General features: G+C 40.2%; 1 protein-coding gene across 4 annotated transcripts in view; it reads right to left on the reverse strand.

Moving 5' to 3' along the window:
- Positions 1-9002: 9002 nt before the first annotated feature.
- Musk (muscle associated receptor tyrosine kinase) overlaps positions 9003-18828 on the reverse strand; it is a 100501-nt gene continuing 90675 nt past the window's right edge. For all 4 annotated transcript variants that reach the window (XM_034502683.2, XM_076934913.1, XM_034502685.2 and 1 more), the window contains 2 exons: positions 17487-17635; positions 9003-14033 (listed from right to left, as the gene is read on the reverse strand). In XM_034502683.2, coding sequence (XP_034358574.1) covers positions 13351-14033; positions 17487-17635 — 832 coding nt within the window. In that variant the 3' untranslated portion in view covers positions 9003-13350. The remainder of the gene's footprint in view (positions 14034-17486; positions 17636-18828) is intronic.

The following is an 18828-nucleotide window of genomic DNA, read 5'->3' on the forward strand; positions in this document are numbered from 1 at the left end:
AGGAGGAGAAAGAAGAGGAGGAGAAAGTTAATGGCTGCCCAAGCCTGTTGGTGCGTGCCTACATCCCCATCACTGGGAGTGGGGACAGGAGAGGTATTGCAAGTTCTAGGACAGCCTGGTCTGCCTACAAGGCCAAGCTGGGCCACATAGTGACATCCTATCTCAAAACATAAAGGGACAGAAGTTACTGTGTGGTTTCAAGGCAAGAAGAAATGAAATAAAGCTTGGTTCTAGTAAATGATAGTTAAGATACATACTGCCATGTCCCAGACACTACCAACAGAAAACTCATTTTCTGTGAGACCCACAGTTCTCTGTCAGAGACAGCACTCTGGTTGGCAGATGTGGGGAGGCAGTCTCTAGCCTCTTAGGGGCATGGGCCAGTGGAATGGTAGCCATTGCTGCCTTTTGGGTTTCTGTGCTTCTCTGTTGCTTGTCAGTGGGGATCTACCTGTTTCCTATCTTAAAAAGAATGTATTCAGATATACTGTGGACTGAGACCCTGGGTGGTGAGGCCAGTGCAGTGTTGTCCCTGCATTGTGAACTGAAAGCCTTCCTAAACATGTGCAATTCTGGAATAGCTACATTGATGTGAATATTGTTAGGTTGGGACTCAAATCTGCCCCTGTAATTGTTACTTGCTATTTATCCTGTTTTTCCTTGACTGTGTTGGTTACCTGAACATTGTTTAGAATTCTGTTTTGATTTATACGTAGTATATAGGTTTGTCTCTGTATTGCTTTGTTAGTGGTAACTCAGTGTGTGTGTGTGTGTGTGTGTGTATGTTTGTGTGACTGTGTGTCTACATGAGTGCATGTGTATGTGTGTGTGAGTCCATATGTGTGTGAGTGCCTGTGTGTGTGCGCGTTTGTGTGTGTGAGTGCCCATGTGTGTGTGTTTGTGTATGTGTGTGAGTGCCCGTGTGTGTTTTGTGTGTTTGTGCAACCTGCTCTCATATGTAGAAATGTTTTGTAGTTCCTTTAGTGTCTCCTGATTATAATACAGTTGTTGTAAATATTTCTTCTTCACACCTTTAGAGCCATGTGCAAATGAGGGAAATCTGTGATTCTGAAGACTTCTAGAGCCCCCACCCTGTGGAGAGTCTGAGCCCCTCATTACAGTCTGGTGAGAGAGGTGTGGGGTTCCCAGTTGAACTTCCAGACATGGGTGGAGATAAGGTCTTTTCCTGTGGTGTGTTTGTCTTAAGAAAAGCAATTTTTGTCTGAAAGTTTTCGATCTTGCTAGCCTACCCTTTCCACAGTTACATTAAAAATAGCAGGCTTTCTTCAGGATTTTTTGGTGCTTGCCCATTTGCCTTTCAGTATTTCCAATTTCTTTAAGTTCAAGTTTGTGCTAGTTATAGCACAAAGGAAACCTCGAGAACTCACCAGCATGCCATGCTGTGGGTCAGAAACCTCGAGGGCTTACTGGCACCTCATCCATGGGTCACAAACCTCAGGGCATGTCATCCGTGGGTCTGCCTCTTCCTCCCATGGCAAATGGCTCTTTTTCTGTCCCCTTCATCACTTCTGTGTGGCTTCAGGGATTTTGTTGTATTTAATGAGAGGAAGAGGGGAAACATGTCTACCTCATCTTCCTGAGAGAAGCCTGAGGAGAGGGTATGTATAATACTTGATTGTTGATCTAGTGAGTACATGACCCACTAAAACAAATAAAAATCAGGATATTGCAGTGGAAACCACAAAAAGTGTTTGAAAGTTTTAGATGGAAGATGTGAAAGAATTGAGATACTAGAGCAGGAAATTTGTGTTATCTGAGAAAAAAATAACAAAATTAAAGCAGTGAGAAGAAAAATAATGACTAATGGCTGTGTGAGACAAAGAGCTAGAATATATATTGTTCTAGAAAATATTTAAATGAGGCCATTAAGGATGGAGAAGGAGTAGAAAAAAAAACTGATACTCCCTTAAAATGATTTTAAGTTGTTTTTTAAAAAAGACCATTATTTTAAATCTCTTAAATGAATGACAGAGAGAGACGTAATTTCTCCAGTACCAAACCGGATACAAATTAAATCTGATGATATTCTAAGTTATCCAGAGTATAAGAAATGGCCACTCGCACAGGTCGATGGTGGTTGTATAAACTGTCTTAAGAATTTCTAGAGGGCAATTCTGAAATGTGTGCTAAGATTCCTACAAATGTTTATTAAGTCGGATTGTTTCCTCACTTTAAGGTATCAAGAAATAAGAAGAGGGCAGAATCATGGTGGAACTGTAGCACAATAGAAAAGGAACAGACAAAACCACATTAGCAGGGCCCTGTGTTCCAGGCACTTTCCCAAGCACTTCTGACTTAAGAAACAGTTTAGCCTTAGAATACCCTGTTAAGTTTCATCAGTAAAGAAAATGACAGCAGAGAGGCATTATGTCAGTTAGGGCTTGAGTCAGCTCCTGCACCCTGATGTTTACCTCATCACTGACTACTGCCCGTTTTGAGCAAGCACGCTATGTTAATGAGGGATTTATTATAAAGTCACTAAAATCACATTTGTTTACAAGCTCTCATACTTAAGTTTATGGTTACCAGAAAACTCAGGTTGGTATATAATACAAGACCATCTTGGGATAAAGAGCTAAGTGCATATTTCAAAACTACAGGCTGAACATTTAGAAGATGCACATCAACCAAGCAGTGGTCTCTTCGGAGCTGTGTCGTTCTAGACTCGTCTTCAGCTGTACTCAAAATACGAGTTTTGTCAAGTGCCAAATAAATTAGTATTCGCTGTGATAAGAGGTATTTAATAAGAAATGCTGATTTTCTTTCAAATTTCTCCCAAATTATGTAAGTCTCCCTTTTATATTATGCATATGAAACTGAAATCCTTTCATATTGTTTTACAGAGCGGATCCTGTGGTTATACATTCTGTCTATCAGCTCTAGAAACTGAGAGAAAGCTGTTTTCTCTCGAGTACTGGAGGCTGGTTATTTGCAAATGTGTGTGTCTTCATTGAGTTCCTGATCTAGTCTTTCTCTTGGTCCTCCTCTCCCTGGGTATCATTGCCAGGCAACTCTCTCATCTCCAGTTACTTCATTCTTTACTGACCATCTCTTCTGAGAAGAGTTGTGGGAATGAACTGTAGACTTGGTGGTTCCTCTTTCAAGGCAACTTAACAGAGCAGCCAGAGTCAGAAGGATTCAGGGTCCTCCGAGAAGGTCTGAGGCAGGTGTGTGGAGCCAGTGAAGATAAAACAAATACAAGGTATCCAACCTATTTTCCTAAGATTCTTCAATGTAATCATTAAATTGTTAAAACAATCAAACATCCCAATCATTAAAACAAACAAACAAACAAAACCGAGATAGAAAATAATAGCATTAATGTTAACTCACACTGGTCCATACTTGGGTAAGGCATCAGTTGAAACAAGGACGAACCTTGTGGTAACTGCCATATTACCCACATTGTTAAAAGCAGAAGCAAACACACAAATGAAGAAAAAAGAAAACCACAGGAAGCAGCATCATGTCAACATACCTAATTTTAGTCACAGTTCCAAAGAATAAAGAGAACACCCAGAAGTGACGGTGTATGTCGAAGCACAGTGTTTTCTATGGCGACATCTGTCTGACTTAACTTTAAGAGAGTAAAGATGGCCCCTCTTCTTAGGAGCAACATTCTAAATGTGGTGTGTGCTTCACAGGAGGCTGTGTTTTGAATGGAGGTAACAGTGAGCAGTTGTTAGTCACAGGTGTGGCGATGCTGTTGATAGAAGAACTATCCCTGTTGAACAGATGTTTTTTTTTAATGAAGAGGGACCCAGTAAGGAGGATGTACAAAGGTTTGGAAGTGATTGGATGTTTCTCTTTATTGTGTGTCATATTCAGAGGATGTGCTCTTATAAATGATATACCTTCCCTTAGAAAGTCACGAGAACATCTGGGCATGCACGCATCTTTTATTTTGACAATGGTAGTTTCCTTATAAAATTTGATAATATTGATCTCATGACCCTTTTTTGTCCATTTTCTTTCTCCATGACCCCTCCCTTCAATCTTCCCAATCCTCTTCTCTCTCTCTCTCTCTCTCTCTCTCTCTCTCTCTCTCTCTCTCTCTCTCTCTCTCTGTGTGTGTGTGTGTGTACCAATGAATATCATCGGAATTTCTTGCAGAAGCCTGGGTTAGAGGGTATTTATAAGGACATAAACAACTCAATTCACCAGGGACCACACCACTGAAGAAAATGTCCTTCCAGAAACCATTATCTGCCTGTAGGTCCTCAGAGATGGATGGAGACTCATGAGCTCCTCACCCACTCATGATATCTTGGCCCAAACTGTGGATCAGTGTTGTGTAAATAATAGAATAATAAACAATAGAATAGAATAATAACTCACAGCTGCCAAGAGATCCAGAGTGCAGTGGCCGGGGCATTCCAGGAAGAGCGTGTTTCACAGCTCTCCACCCCTTTTCGCTGTCTCTTGCATTCTTTCCAGGCCCTCTTCCAAGATGTTCCATGAGCCTTGGAGTGGTTTCACAAATGTTCCAGCTGGGGAATTTTCATCTTTTTTTTAAAAAGTCAGACTCTGACACCTGTGAATATCTTTTTTTATCAACATAGATTTTGGCTGTTTTGATACCAAAAGCCAGGTGAGTAGTATATGGCTTATATGGTGATATAGGCCAAAATAAATCTTTATAAGTGCCCATATTTTGATGACTGGTTATATGAAGCAAGTAAAAAACCAAGCAGCCTGAAATACTCTGGGTATAAGGCCAAGGCATCATTTTTCCTGGTGTATGGAGGACTCTGCTTGAAATGGTAGAATGAGCATATTGTCAAGTTCTTTTTATTTTCACTTCTGATAGAGCAACACCCAGACTATTTTTTTTTTTTTTTTAAGAAGCATCCACGTCATGCTGCAAATTAGGGACAGCCCCAAGTAGCCAAGGAAGTCCTACCATCTGCAATGGGAACAGATGAAGGTATTGAAAACTGCAAACACAGACATGGTCCTGCCTTTTGAGAATAACTGTAAACCTCAGTAGCTCCAGAACACTGTGTTGTGCCCTCATTGGAGAGGCCTTCAGACTCCTCCCTAGCACAAAAGACACTACCAAGACTAGCAACAGATTGAATTTCTACTCTTTGGTCAAGTAAGCAGAAAGAGCAGAGTTAAGCCTCAGAAAAGAGATTTGAAGCCCTCATCTACATAGATAATGAGAGGAATAAGTACAGTTTGGGAGAGGTTTGAACTAAAGGCTGGCATGTAGTATTTACACCAGACAAGGTATATATAAAAGAAAAATGATGTCTGAGGTGTTGGCTAACATATGTGCCAAAATTAAGAGGCTGAGAGGAAGAAAAGGAGAAAGAGAAGGAGGAGGAGGAAGAGGAGGAAGAGGAGGAAGAGGAGGAGGAGGAAGAGGAGGAAGAGGAGGAGGAAGAGGAGGAGGAAGAAGAGGAAGAGGAGGAAGAGGAGGAAGAGAAGGAAGAGGAGGAGGAGGAAGAGGAGGAGGAAGAGGAGAAAGAGGAGGAGGAGGAGGAGGAGGAAGAGGAGGAGGAGGAGGAAGAGGAGGAGGAAGAGGAGGAGGAAGAGGAGAAAGAGGAGGAGGAGGAGGAAGAGGAGGAAGAGGAGGAGGAAGAGGAGGAAGAGGAGGAGGAAGAGGAAGAGGAGGAGGAGGAGGAAGAGGAGGAGGAAGAGGAGGAGAAGGAAGAGGAGGAGGAGGAAGAGGAGGAAGAGGAAGAAGAGGAAGAGGAGGAGGAGGAGGAGGAGGAGGAGGAGGAGGAGGAGGAGGAGGAGAAGGAGAAGGAGAAGGAGAAGGAGAAGGAGAAGGAGAAGGAGAAGGAGAAGGAGAAGGAGAAGGAGAAGGAGAAGGAGAAGGAGAAGGAGAAGGAGAAGGAGAAGGAGAAGGAGAAGGAGAAGGAGAAGGAGAAGAAGTCCTAAAGAAGTGTGAAGAGGTAACCCCAAGCTCTTTCAACTGCCCCAGAGAGGTTTCTTGATCAAGATGGTGGACTGAATGTTTTATACTAACATTTCACTGGGATGATGGAAATTACATATAAGCAAGAATTGACCTTAGGCTGACTGAAAATGATTTAAGTGTCATCCTGTCAACAAGATTTTGTGAAGTAGGAAATATCTTAATGTTCTTATCAGTTGATAACACAGGGCATAAGTAGTATTGGACAATTTGATGCTTGCAGTGTATATAAGCTGGGTGGATGTCAGTCAAAGTAACAAGTGACTTCATGTGGATGAAAGCTCTAAGCTCTGAGACAGAGGATGTGGACAGCAAAGGTTATTGATCAAGATGACCAACTAGAGGGGTAATTGTAGAACAGAAAGCTCCAGGAGCTTCATTGCTTTGTGAGTAGATTGGAGGATATGACTGAGAAATGTCTTGAGTCGGAATGTTGAGTATAGGTTTTGTGTGTGTGTGTGTGTGTGTGTGTGTGTGTGTGTGTGTGTGTGTGTGTGTGCAGGGTTTCAGAGAATAGAGAGAAAACAGACAACTCCAGGGCAACAAAAATACTGAACCAATAACAATCCCCTCCTCCAGCATGAAACATATCAACATTTAACATACCCAGAGTAGAGACCTCCATTGTTTGGGCTACATAGAGGGCTCTGACTCAGGTCACCTAGACTTTCCTGGTGAGTAAATACATCAAGAGAACAGGAAGAGAAACCCACTTCTGCCACCACTACTTATCAAAACAATGCTAAATTTGTAGTTATGAATGGCAAATTTTTAAAAAGTCACTAGATATTTGTGAAAAACGAAAGCAAGGAAGAAAGAGCCAAAGAAAGAGGAAGGAAAAACTGAAGTGAGAAAGAGAGGGTGATGTGCCGAATCTGTGGGGTTTCCAGTGCGGTCTCACCCACAGACAATAAGAATTACAGTACCATCTCACCACAGACAATAAGAATTGCAGTACTGTCTTACCACAGACAATAAGAATTACAGTACCATTTCATCACAGACAATAAGAAGTAGAGCATATTTTCAACTTAAAACATTGATGTGCCACTAGTTATTTTTCAAATTCACAAATATTTACATGATCAAGTAATTATGATTAACTGATTTTTGTTTTTACCATGCTTAGGATCAATTAATAGTCAAAGTGCCCATATCTAAATGAGCTAAAAAACAACAAACAAACAAACAAAACCTCATTACAAATGATACAGATCCTGACAGCATACAAATACAGCTGATAGGTATTGCCAGCTGAGGGAGAAAATGTGGAAATTCTAGCTTTATTGTACTTAATTTAGAAACAGTCGGTAACCTTTCTTTATATGTATGAATGTGACCGAGTAAGAAGCTATCATGTCTCAGGATCTGGGGAGATTTGAGTAAATGTTTTCTAAACTGCAACTGCCAATCTTTAATAAGGGTTGTATTAGAGTAACAGAACTTCCTGAGAACACACACACACACGCGTGTGTGTGTGTGTGTGTGTGTGTGTGTGTGTGTGTATGATTTATTAGAATGACTTACAGACTGTGATTCAGCAAATCCTACATTGATTGGTCGCGAACAGAAAGCCCAAGAATCTGGTAGTTGTTCAGTCCACAAGACTGGATGTCTCTGATGGTCTTCAGTATATACCAGAATCCTGAAGAAGTAGGCTCTAATGCCATTGACTGAATGGAATTGCTATCAAGATGACAGATGTAGATGCAATCAGGTAAGGAACAGAAACCTCCTTTTTCCATGTCCCTATACAGGCTTCCAGCAGACGGTCCAGAGTAGAGGCTGGCCTTTCTACCTCTTAGAATCCAGATTAAAGGTGTGTCTTCTCACCTCAAGAATCCAAAATAGAAGTGGATCTTCCCTTTTCAAATTAAGCATATATTTCTCACAGGTATGCCCCATTTTTAGGTTTTAGTTAATTCCAGATGTAGTCAAGTTGATAACTAGGAATAGCCATCATGAAGGGGAATACTTTAAACCTTCACAAATTGATCAACGTAGAAGAGAGACACAGCGTGTTCATTAGAACTGCAATGTCCAGCACCAGAAAAGCTAAAACCAAGAATGGTAAAGTTCTCAGTACAGAAGCTGAAGGATGTAAGCAGCCAGACAGGATTTGGGTTTTCCTCACCTATCTCCTGTTAAAGAGGTTTTGACCTTAGATTTGTTACTTCTCTAAACAAATAATTAGTTTTAAATAAACTTCTTGTTGAAGGGTATTCACCAGATAAAACTACCCATACACAAGCGTAGGCCAATAGAAAGTCTTTATTAGCAAGCCAGTGATGACACTGGGTGTTAGGATCCTAGTGTAGCCCCAGGCCTTTCTCAGGGTGAGCTTTTAACCACCAAAAATATATTCTGGGCTGATATATTTCAGTTCATAAGAAGAGTTAGCCAGAAGCAGAACTATAGAAGCTGAATAGCAAGGTTAGCTCTCAGAACTGTGGATTTTGATGAACTAGGTCTTTGTTTTTGATTTGGCAGGTGGTGCTGGCTATGTGATGAATTTTATGTACTGAACAGTGCTTCCATCATGGTGTCAGTTGTGTAAAGGTCTGGGGGCCACTTGAGGTCTGAGGGCCTGTTACATTTATGTATTACTCCATTTCCTTTTGCTATAACCAAAGGCTGAGTCCTTTATTTGTCTTTTAATTCTGGTGGCTGGAGGGTCCAAACAATAATTCAAAGTAAACTGGAGACCATGGTTGGACATATGCAGAAGTGAACTCACTCTCTAGCAGCCCACTCTTACGAGGAGTAACTCACTCCAAGACACCAGCATTAATCTCTTCCAGGGGTGATGTTTGCAATGCTTTAGTCACATGGGGCTTACACTACCACCACCCCAGCCAGCTCTGTAACAGTTCCAATACTTCTCAACAATGTCACCCTGGGACCAAGCTTTTAGAAAATGATCCTCTGTGGGACACATCCAAACAAACCATAGCATTAGCCAATATCATACAGAAAAAAATCTACATTTATGAAACTATATACAGATAAAACTGTAACAGAGAAGAAACTGATGAATTTTCAACTTAAGGAAATGTTGATACAGAATTTTAATAGAGCAGAAGTTAAATATAAGATTGAAATCCAAAGAGAGTTTATTCTCAGAATATCAGGAAGTCAGTTTATATAGTTGTACATTATTAACATATCAACTAGGGAAAAATAGTCATTTGAATATGTAGAAATTCAGCATAATTTTCCAATGAATAAAAACTGATAAAGATACACAGATGTCTAGGGTATATATTTTAACATGATAACAACTGTTCAAATATTTATGACAAAATTTAATGCTTTAATATATAAAGTGCTTTCATGAAGCAATGAAATGTGATACACTCAACAGAAAAATATTAGCATCACACAAATCATAACTGTCCCACAAACATTGAGAGATATTTAACATTATCAATAGTTAAATAATGTAAGTGCAGGCTGCATGATGAATTCTAGGTGACTGTGTTGTCAATGAGCACAATGGTAATGTACTTAGTATTGGTGAGGCAGAAAGAAATGGGCTCTGTCATCTGTCTGGAAGGCATCTGCATCAGCTAATTAATCAAGAAGTGTAATATGTGCAAAATCATTAAAAATACAAATACTTTTTAATCTAGAAATTCCACTTCCAGGAGTGATACTTAAAGAAATTACTTAAGAAAAATGCTTACAATACCTAGCAACAATGATAGTGAAAGATTATATTTTATTATGAAAATAGATGCAAGTGTAATTCCAACAATAGACTACTATATTATAAAACTATGATAAGTACATAAATGCTATGCAATCATTACAAGTGATGTTATACATGAATGGTAATATATTGAATACGTTAGGGTTGATAGACACCATATTAAATAATAAGAATGCATCTCAAACCTGTATAACAGAATCATTCTGTCTGTTTAGTTTTAATTTATCATCTGTCTGTCTGTGTATCTATCATCTATCTATCATCTGCTGACCTATCTACATAGCTATCATTTATCATTTATACATTTAACTATATACCATCTATCTTTAGATATCATTTATCATTTTACACTTAACTATATAACATCTATCTGTCTATCTACCACCTATCAGCTCTCTATTATATCTCTATCTATCATCTATCTATCATCTATCTATCTATCTATCTATCTATCATCTATCATATATCATATATCTATCATCTATCTTCTATCATCTATCTATCTATCATCTATCTATCTTTTATCTATTATATGTCTACCTCCCTTATCTATGTATTGATAAATGGTGAAAGGATATTTTTCTATATTAGAATCAATGAGCAGCTGGTGTTTCTTCATTCCTACAATGGTTTACTATTATTGTGAAGTATATGTCATTAATGTGCTTTGCTTAGATTTTTTTCCTTTTCATAAGAAATTACTACATTTACAAGGAAGAAGGCAACCTTTACTTTAAGGTAAAATATATATCTATTTTTTCTTTTATATAAAGTATAACAGAAGCCTAATATGCTTTTTATAAAATAAACCTTGCATTTCAATTCTAAAATGAGCACAACAGAAAACTAGAATGTAGGAGACCACTAAAATAAAACTATAAATGCTCTAGGAAAAAGAAAACTCCAATTTTCACTTTTTCTGAGTTTTGCTAAGTGTATAGTCGTAGCTAGCCTGGAATTTGTGCCCTTTTTGGCTGAGGCTCTCAAGTGCTGAGATTGAAGGCTTGTGCTGCCATGCCTAGTTCAATCTCACCAGCGATTTAAAAAAAAATTAAAATGGCATTCTCTTTTGTACTTAAGACAGAGAATATCGGGTGGGTAAACTTTTTGCCAAATGAGGATAAAGAGCCAAGTTCAGGTCTCCAGAACCCACATCAAGCCCGATGCAGTAAATAGTTTTTGCTGTAACCTCCAAGCTTCTACAGCAAGATGGAGGAGAAGGCAGGGGAATCCCCAGGAGCTTGGAAGCCAGCTAGGCTACCCAGCAACAAAAACAAGAGACTTTGTCTCAAACGAAGTAGAAGATGAGAACCAACAATAGAAGTTGCCCTCTGACCTCTCCATGTGCATCGTGATACTGTGCATCATGTGTGCGTATGTGTGTGTGTGTGTATGTGTGTCTGTGTGTGTCTGTGTGTATCTGTGTCTGCGTGTGTCTGTGTGTGTACAAACACACACAAAATTGATAAGGTATTCACTTTCTATCATAGCAAATGCTTAATGTCTGAGTTATCATGTACATGGAACTATGAAAACATTTCTAGAGACTGAGAGACTAAGACAATGTAACAAAAGTTTTATTTTTATTATTATTTTAACTATGTGTATGTGTGTATCTGTGTATGGGTATGTGCAGATGAGTGCAGGTGCCCTTGGAGGCCAGGAGCATTGGAACCCCTGGGACCTGAGATTACAGGTGGCTGTGAGATGGGTGTTGAGAACCAAGCTCCAGTCCTAGCGAGGGCAGTGTGCACTCTTAACCACTGAGCCGTCTCTCCAGCCCCCACAACAGAAATTTTAATATTGTGCATGCCATGTGATCCATACATCTCCTTCCTTAGAATTACCAGAAAGAGATATTTGGAGATGTGTGTAAATATAGGTGATCAAAATACTGTTTGTGATGATAAAAATTAGGGGAACCTCACATGTTCAATATCCAAGATTGATTAAGTTATGGGATATCCATAAAGTTGATATTATTCAGAATTTATGTTAGCTTTTAGAATAATGGCATTAACAGATTCATAGTAAACTATAAAGTGATGGAAAATGGATTTCTTTTCCTGCTCTGTTCTAATATGTACCAGAGAATGTGTTTGAGAATCATGTGCAAAATGACCTGGTATTTTTGCTGTGTTTGGTATTTGGACACTGACTTAGGTTTGCTTGTGACTTACTGATACTGCAACATGCTGCATTTGGTAACATGCTTCTCCTTTTATGTTGTTATAGCAAATCCATAGTGTGAAAAATATTTGTTCAGAGAAGAAAGTGATACTGGACCCATGTTATCACATTATAGTATAGTATAACTGGCTAATGGTTTACTACTTAGTGATTATAAAATCACTAAGGAAATAATTTGATGATTTAACTAAAAATTCAATTAAAACTCATGCTGAGACAAACATGCTGTCTATTGGATGTTTAGATTAGCTTAAATTGTTAATATTAAAATTGGCTTTCTTCCTATTCACTGAAAACCATTAGGAAAATAATAACAAAGCACATAGTGTAGGCTTGAAACCATATACAGATGATAAATCATCTCCATAGAGTCCTTATGTATATGGGGAGGTCTTCACTGAGAAATCTTAATCACTGGGGACCTGAGTCCAGGATTCACTGTGCAGAAGCTACAAAGCCACACACTGCTGATTGTATGACCAACCAATCAAAAATGCCTTGTAAAGATAGCACATCAGAATGCACAAAAGCATCCCTTGGGAAATAGTGTGGGACCACAATTCATCTTGCAACATCCAATATTACACCTCATACTTTACAATAGTTAGTGGCCTGTGGCAACAGAATTACTGTACAGCAAATTCAAGAGCAGACAGAAAGAAAAGTAATACTTGATAGAGGTAAAAAAAAAAAAAGTATCTGTCACTTATGTTATGTTAATGAAGATGTGCCAATACAGTTCTCAAAGAAAAAGGTAGACTGACTGATACATTATGAAATACTTTTTTCTAGAAAAAACCCAAACCAACAAGAGGAATGTGGTGAGTCACATCTATGATGTGTGCACACCAAGGAAGGACATCTGGAGGACAGACAGGAAAAGGAGCCAGAAAGTGCAGTCAGCACAGAGCTTGCAGGCTTTTCACTTTTTATTCTTCAAAAGTCGATCAGTAAAATAGATACCCAATTCCAGAATGCAAATACAAGATTACATATTCAGTGCAAGAAAAAAAGTAAACAACAGAAAGAACCTGCCCCGTGTCGACTGGTGGAAGAATGGATTCTTATCTTTAGTTTTCCGTCTTTTACCTAAATATATACAAAGACACGCTGCTTTTGCAATGGCAGGATGTCTTCCGTTAATGAAGTTGCCCATCCAGTTTTGGATTCAACCTAAGTACAACAGTCTCGCTCTGAGCGGTGATGTAGAAATATAACCAGGGATTCTCTTATTATGCAATATGTATTAGAAACTGTCCCTATGAGGGAGAAGAGGTACCTGCTGCCCTCTTTCCTAGCCTGTATCTCCAACTACCTATTTCGATGTGACCCTTTAACCCTGTGGGTTATTCACCATCTGCTTCTTCTGGCAAACAACCAACTGGCTCGTGATGTCTGAGTTAAATCCTTCCTATCTGGTCTTATTCGGACGCTGCTATAGGATTCCTCCAGCTTACAGTCTAAAAAGAGCCTACTGGATGTTGTTTGAGCATGGTCAGCCTTAGACACCCACTGTTCCTTCTGCTCTCTCGCACATGCGCTGCAGGATCCGGTGGATACTGCAGAAGCTGGGTCTATCCGCAGGCAGCTTGCTCCAACACAGGCGCATGAGGTTGTACAGTTCCAAGGGGCAGTTCTCAGGGCAGGCGAGGATGTTGCCATCTCTCACATAGTAAATGACCTCCTCGTGGGCCATTCCATAGTAGGGCTGCAGTCCATAGGAGAAGATCTCCCAGAGGACCACACCATACGCCCACACATCCGACTCTGTGGTGTAGCGGTTGTAGAAGATAGACTCGGGCGGCATCCAGCGAATAGGGATGGCATCGTTTCCATCGGCTTTGTAGTAGTCTGCGGAGTAGATGTTCCTAGAGAGGCCAAAGTCTGCAATTTTCACCACCATGTTCTCCCCAACCAGGCAGTTCCTGGTAGCTAAGTCCCGGTGGACAAACTTGCGCTCCGACAGGTAGGCCATGCCAGCTGCCACCTGCCTGGCAATGCAGAGCTGTTCTGCACAGGACAGTGGTGGAGGACCAGGGCTGGACACCCGAGCCCTCGTGGACAGGTCACTGTGGCTGAGGCTGCACACAGTGTGAGGGGACATGCTTCGGAGGAACTCATTGAGGTCACCATAGGCCATGTATTCAAAGAGCAGACACATCGGCTTCCCGACAGCACACACGCCTACAGTCAAAATAATATTATAGTTAGACTGAGTCTTTCCACAAGGAAAGAAAACTCCAAAATCGAAGGACCAGACTAGAAAGGATGTTATCCGATTTATTATGGATGGTGATATTATGGATACTCTGACTTCCACTTCTTTACTTAAACATCCTGTTACCTGGTAAGATTCCGTGTATTTCTTTTCTTTCTAGGGCACGACAATTCCTGACTCCCTGATTCTTAAATTTTCCCTCTGTTATCTTTCCACATATACTACCACCTGACTCCATGCTCATTCATTGTTTTAGCGATGTTCCCCCAACATTTTATCTCTTGGAATGGAGAGATCATGCCCCCTGATTCTTTAAATCACTCAGACCAGCCAGGTATCTGGACAGCAGGTGCACATATGGTAAGTGGATTCAGGAACAGGTATTTGTTAGGAATGTGTGAGGCATTTAATGTGTATACATTAAGGAGGAAATCAAGTGTTGGTCACACTTCTCAGTGCCTCCGACAGGCTCTTCTTTCCATCTTGTCAACAATCCTTTACCTTTATCATTAGATGGCTTTGACATTGTTACACTAGTTAAATTTGATTTCAAAAAATTCTTACATTAGAAAGCCCAAGACAGCGTATTTCTTGCAAGAAAAAATGGTGTGTGTGTGTGTGTGTGTGTGTGTGTGTGTGTGTGTGTGACAGAGTCTTGTGACTGTCTTCAGATCTACTTGGAGGCAATTGTGATTTTGAACTTCTCATCCTTCTTCTATCTCCAGGCATTGGGATTGCAGACACTGTGAATCAATCTTGGTTCTTGTTGGGTAATACATTTGAGAGATACTCTTACTTGTGATGTAGAAACACTACACAGTACCACAAGTAAGTGTACTCATTCTACCTGGCAAGAGTTGGAATCAGCCCTGGGGACCAGGAATGTGAACAGTTCAAGTTCGTTTGCAACAAAACAGTGTCTCCATTTGGTTCTCTTTGTGGATCGTTGTCAAGGGCTTTCAAATTAAACAAAAGTTTTAAAAAGAAACTTGCTGTCTGCCTCTTTTAAGCTCTATTGTTGTGAGGCTGATCAGTGGTAAACAAGAGGTTTAGACCAATACTGAAGAAGGGATCTGGCTTTCCCAGTGTGTTTTCAACTCTTTGGATACTTATCACAATCCTCACTCTGAAATTCAGCCAAAACATGTCATCTCCTTGCCACCCTGTCTCTATTGCACAGCACACATTTGCTCTCTCCAGGGATTATTTGGCTCCACCTTTGAATTACACTCTAACCCCAGTCCCTTCTTACTACCTCACCATCACTCCCTGGCCTGTACCAATATCCTTCCGTGCGTGGAAAGACAACATTCCCTGTCCTCTTGTTTCCGTTGTCCCCTTCCAACTCTGCTCAACAATCCAGACAGAGACATTCCGGGGGAAAAAAGTTAATCTGTGCTTGTTTGTTTGTTTGTTTGTTTGTTTTTGTCTTTGTTTTTTTTCATACTATGGCTTGGCACTTCATGGCTCAGACCTTCCCAGTGATTCTTATTTTACTTACAGTAAAAGCCAGGGTTTTTTCTTTAATTTTTGAGATTATACTATAATTATATCATTTCCCCTTCTTACTCTCTTTCATGGTCTCTTTTTTCATTTTTATTTCATAGATGTATGTCCATGTGTATAATACAAATGTATCTCTAAATATAACCTGGTCAATCTGTATAATGTTACTTGTATGAATATTTTCAGGGCTTACCAGCTGGTACTGGATAAGACTTGCTGAGTTCTTCCCTGAGGAAGACTAATTCTCCCACCCACAGTATTCTTTGCTTCTTTGTATGAAGGCCTAGTAAGATCTCCAATATCCTCACTGCATTTACTAGCTGATCTAGTCTTACATAACTCTCTCAAATCATCCCCATCACTTTTCCACTCCATTTCTTGTCCTCCTCCTCCTCCTCTTCCTCCTCTTCCTCCCCCTCCTCTCTTCTTCTTCTTCTTCTTCTTCTTCTTCTTCTTCTTCTTCTTCTTCTTCTTCTTCTTCTTCTTCTTCTTCTTCTTCTTCTTCTTCCTCTTCCTCCTCCTCCCCTCCTCCTCCTCCTCCTCCTCCTCCTCCTCCTCCTCCTCCTCCTCCTCCTCCTCCTCCTCCTCTTCTTCTTCTTCTTCTTCTTCTTCTTCTTCTTCCTCTTCCTCCTCCTCCCCCCCCCTCCTCCTCCTCCTCCTCCTCCTCCTCCTCCTCCTCCTCCTCCTCTTCTTCTTCTTCTTCTTCTTCTTCTTCTTCTTCTTCTTCTTCTTCTTCTTCTTCTTCTTCTTCTTCTTCTTCTTCTTCTTCTTCCCTCCCTCCTGTGTGTGTATATCTATGTTAATGTTTATGTATAAGGGTATATGTGTGTGCAGGTGCGTGTGTACATGTATGAGTGTGAAGTATGGACACCAATGTCTAGTGTCTATTTTAATTGCTCTCCACATAATTTTCTGAGGCAGAGTCTCTCCCTGATCCAGAAAGCCTACCCATTTCACTAGGCTGGCTAGCTTCAAGGTCCAGGGATACTCCTGTCTCAACTTTCCTAGCATTGGCATTTACAGGCATGTGTCACCATGCCAGGCCCTTACATGGGTGCTGGGAATCCAAACTCAGGCCCTCATGTTGCCATGGACACTTTATGCACAGGATACCTCTTCCCAGCTCCATCTTGTATTCTCTAAGCACAGACAACCTTGCCATGGAGGTTGTGCAGGTGCATCTCATTCCTGTCATCTCCACTGCCACCCTCTCACCTCTGCCAGGTTTCTACACAAATGTCACATGTCTACTGCAGTCTTCAAAGTTCCTAGCTCACATTCCAAAAAGCTTTCCTTTGCTTTGAGTTTAAAGAAAATCAGGAGGAATATAAGCCACATTTGTACATGCTCACTCCTGCTGTCTCCCAAAAAGAATGTAAGCTCTACAAGGCCAGGAATTTTGAAAGTTTTATTTATTTCTGTGTAAATATATAAACTAGTTGATTAATATGTGTTAAATTTATGAATCAGTGATGAAATGAGAACACAAAAATGAATAAAAATATTATCTAAATTGTGATATTCTAGTTAAGAAAAAATAGAAAAGATAGATAGATAGATAGATAGATAGATAGATAGATAGAGAAGCCTTAATAAATTTTGTGATTTTTGTGATGGTGAATTAGTGTCAAAGGAATTTTTTTCATATGGAGACACTTGAAAAAATTTGAACCAGAAAAGAGGCAACAAAGACAGAACATTGGACGTGATGGAATCAGAGCAGGCATCTGTGAAACACAGAAAGTCCAGGAATCTGGGGTAGAAGGAATTTTGGGAAGTAGGGGAATTAGTAAAGGAAAAAGTATCATGCTGACCAGAGACTCAGGCAGAGATAAATCAGCAAAAGACCAAAAGGAGAAGCTTAGAAAACCTCTTGGCTGAGGAGCAAACCTTCCTCAGTTATGTTTCCATACCTAAGAGCTTCACGATGTTGGGGTTGTCAAATTCTGCCATGAGGGCTGCCTCTCTCTGAAAGTCTGCTTGCATGTCAGCAGAGGCCTCTTCCTTAAGCATCTTCACGGCCACCATAGTGAAAGGTTCATAAGGGAGCAAGCCTGGGGCCCTGATGGACAGACCACAGATGGGATGGCTTTACCCCCCAAGATTATATTCACTCACATCTATACACTCCACACTTATGCAGCCTTTTCCAGAGCCACAAAGCAAAGCAAGACGACAACATTAAGTCACACTTACATTTTTGATGCAAATAAGAAATTCACTAGTTATTCTTAACACAGGCTATGTTTGACAATTACTTACCAGCTAGAGAATACATGTGTGCACATGTATGCATGCATACATGCACGCGCACACGTGCACACACACACACATACACACACACAGGGTGAGGGAGGGAGAGGAAGTGGAGGGAGGGGGAGGGGAAAGAGAGAGAGATGGAGAGAGAGAAGGAGAGAGAGAGGGAGAGGGAGAGGGAGAGGGAGAGGGAGAGAGAGAGAGAGAGAGAGAGAGAGAGAGAGAGAGAGAGAGAATATTCTATTGTAATCGCCCTACTGGTTAGCCTGAATCTGAATTCCTTAAGGATGGAGACTATGACTGACTGCTTGTCTGACCTCCTCCAATACAGCATAAAGTTGCATCTTGCCAATCGTTAAGTATATGAAATTTCACTTAAATGTAACCCCAATATCAAGGCTACTTTTAAGTGGAAGTAGGATTACATCTGCTCAAGGATGAGACTGATCACTGCTAATTAAATCTAAGCCCACATCCTGTTGCCCAGCTATGTGTCTGTGGATCTGTGCCCACACAGAGTAGGTATTTTATTTCATTTCAAACAAAATAGGCTATGATTGACTGTAATATACACCCCTTTCTTGAATTCACTGAATTTTTGAATTTTTACATTTCCCTTTGTTTTGTTATTCTATAAATGTCTAATGTCCACAGAAGTCAGACTCTGAGTTTTTAAGCACTAATTCAAAGGAAACTTTAAATGAAGCAAAGATTGACAAGATAACAATAAAAGGAAGTAAATAGGGATTATTACCAAAGCAATATAAGAAATTATGCTTAAAACATATGAATATTATTTTCTAAAATGAAAAGATGATTGGATTATTAGAAACTTCCAATAAACTGCTCATGGGATTTCCTATAAATTATGCATTTGTGTTCAGCACACTACATTCTTTCTAGACATGCTACTTTCTAGTGAAAGGAGGACATTAAGATTTACAATAAAGCATGTGGAGGTAGAAGGCTTAGAACACTGCTTTTCCAGGGGACTCAGAG

This window comes from Arvicanthis niloticus, chromosome 5 (genome assembly GCF_011762505.2).
Source record: "Arvicanthis niloticus isolate mArvNil1 chromosome 5, mArvNil1.pat.X, whole genome shotgun sequence".
In the NCBI taxonomy this organism is placed as follows: Eukaryota; Metazoa; Chordata; class Mammalia; order Rodentia; family Muridae; genus Arvicanthis; species Arvicanthis niloticus.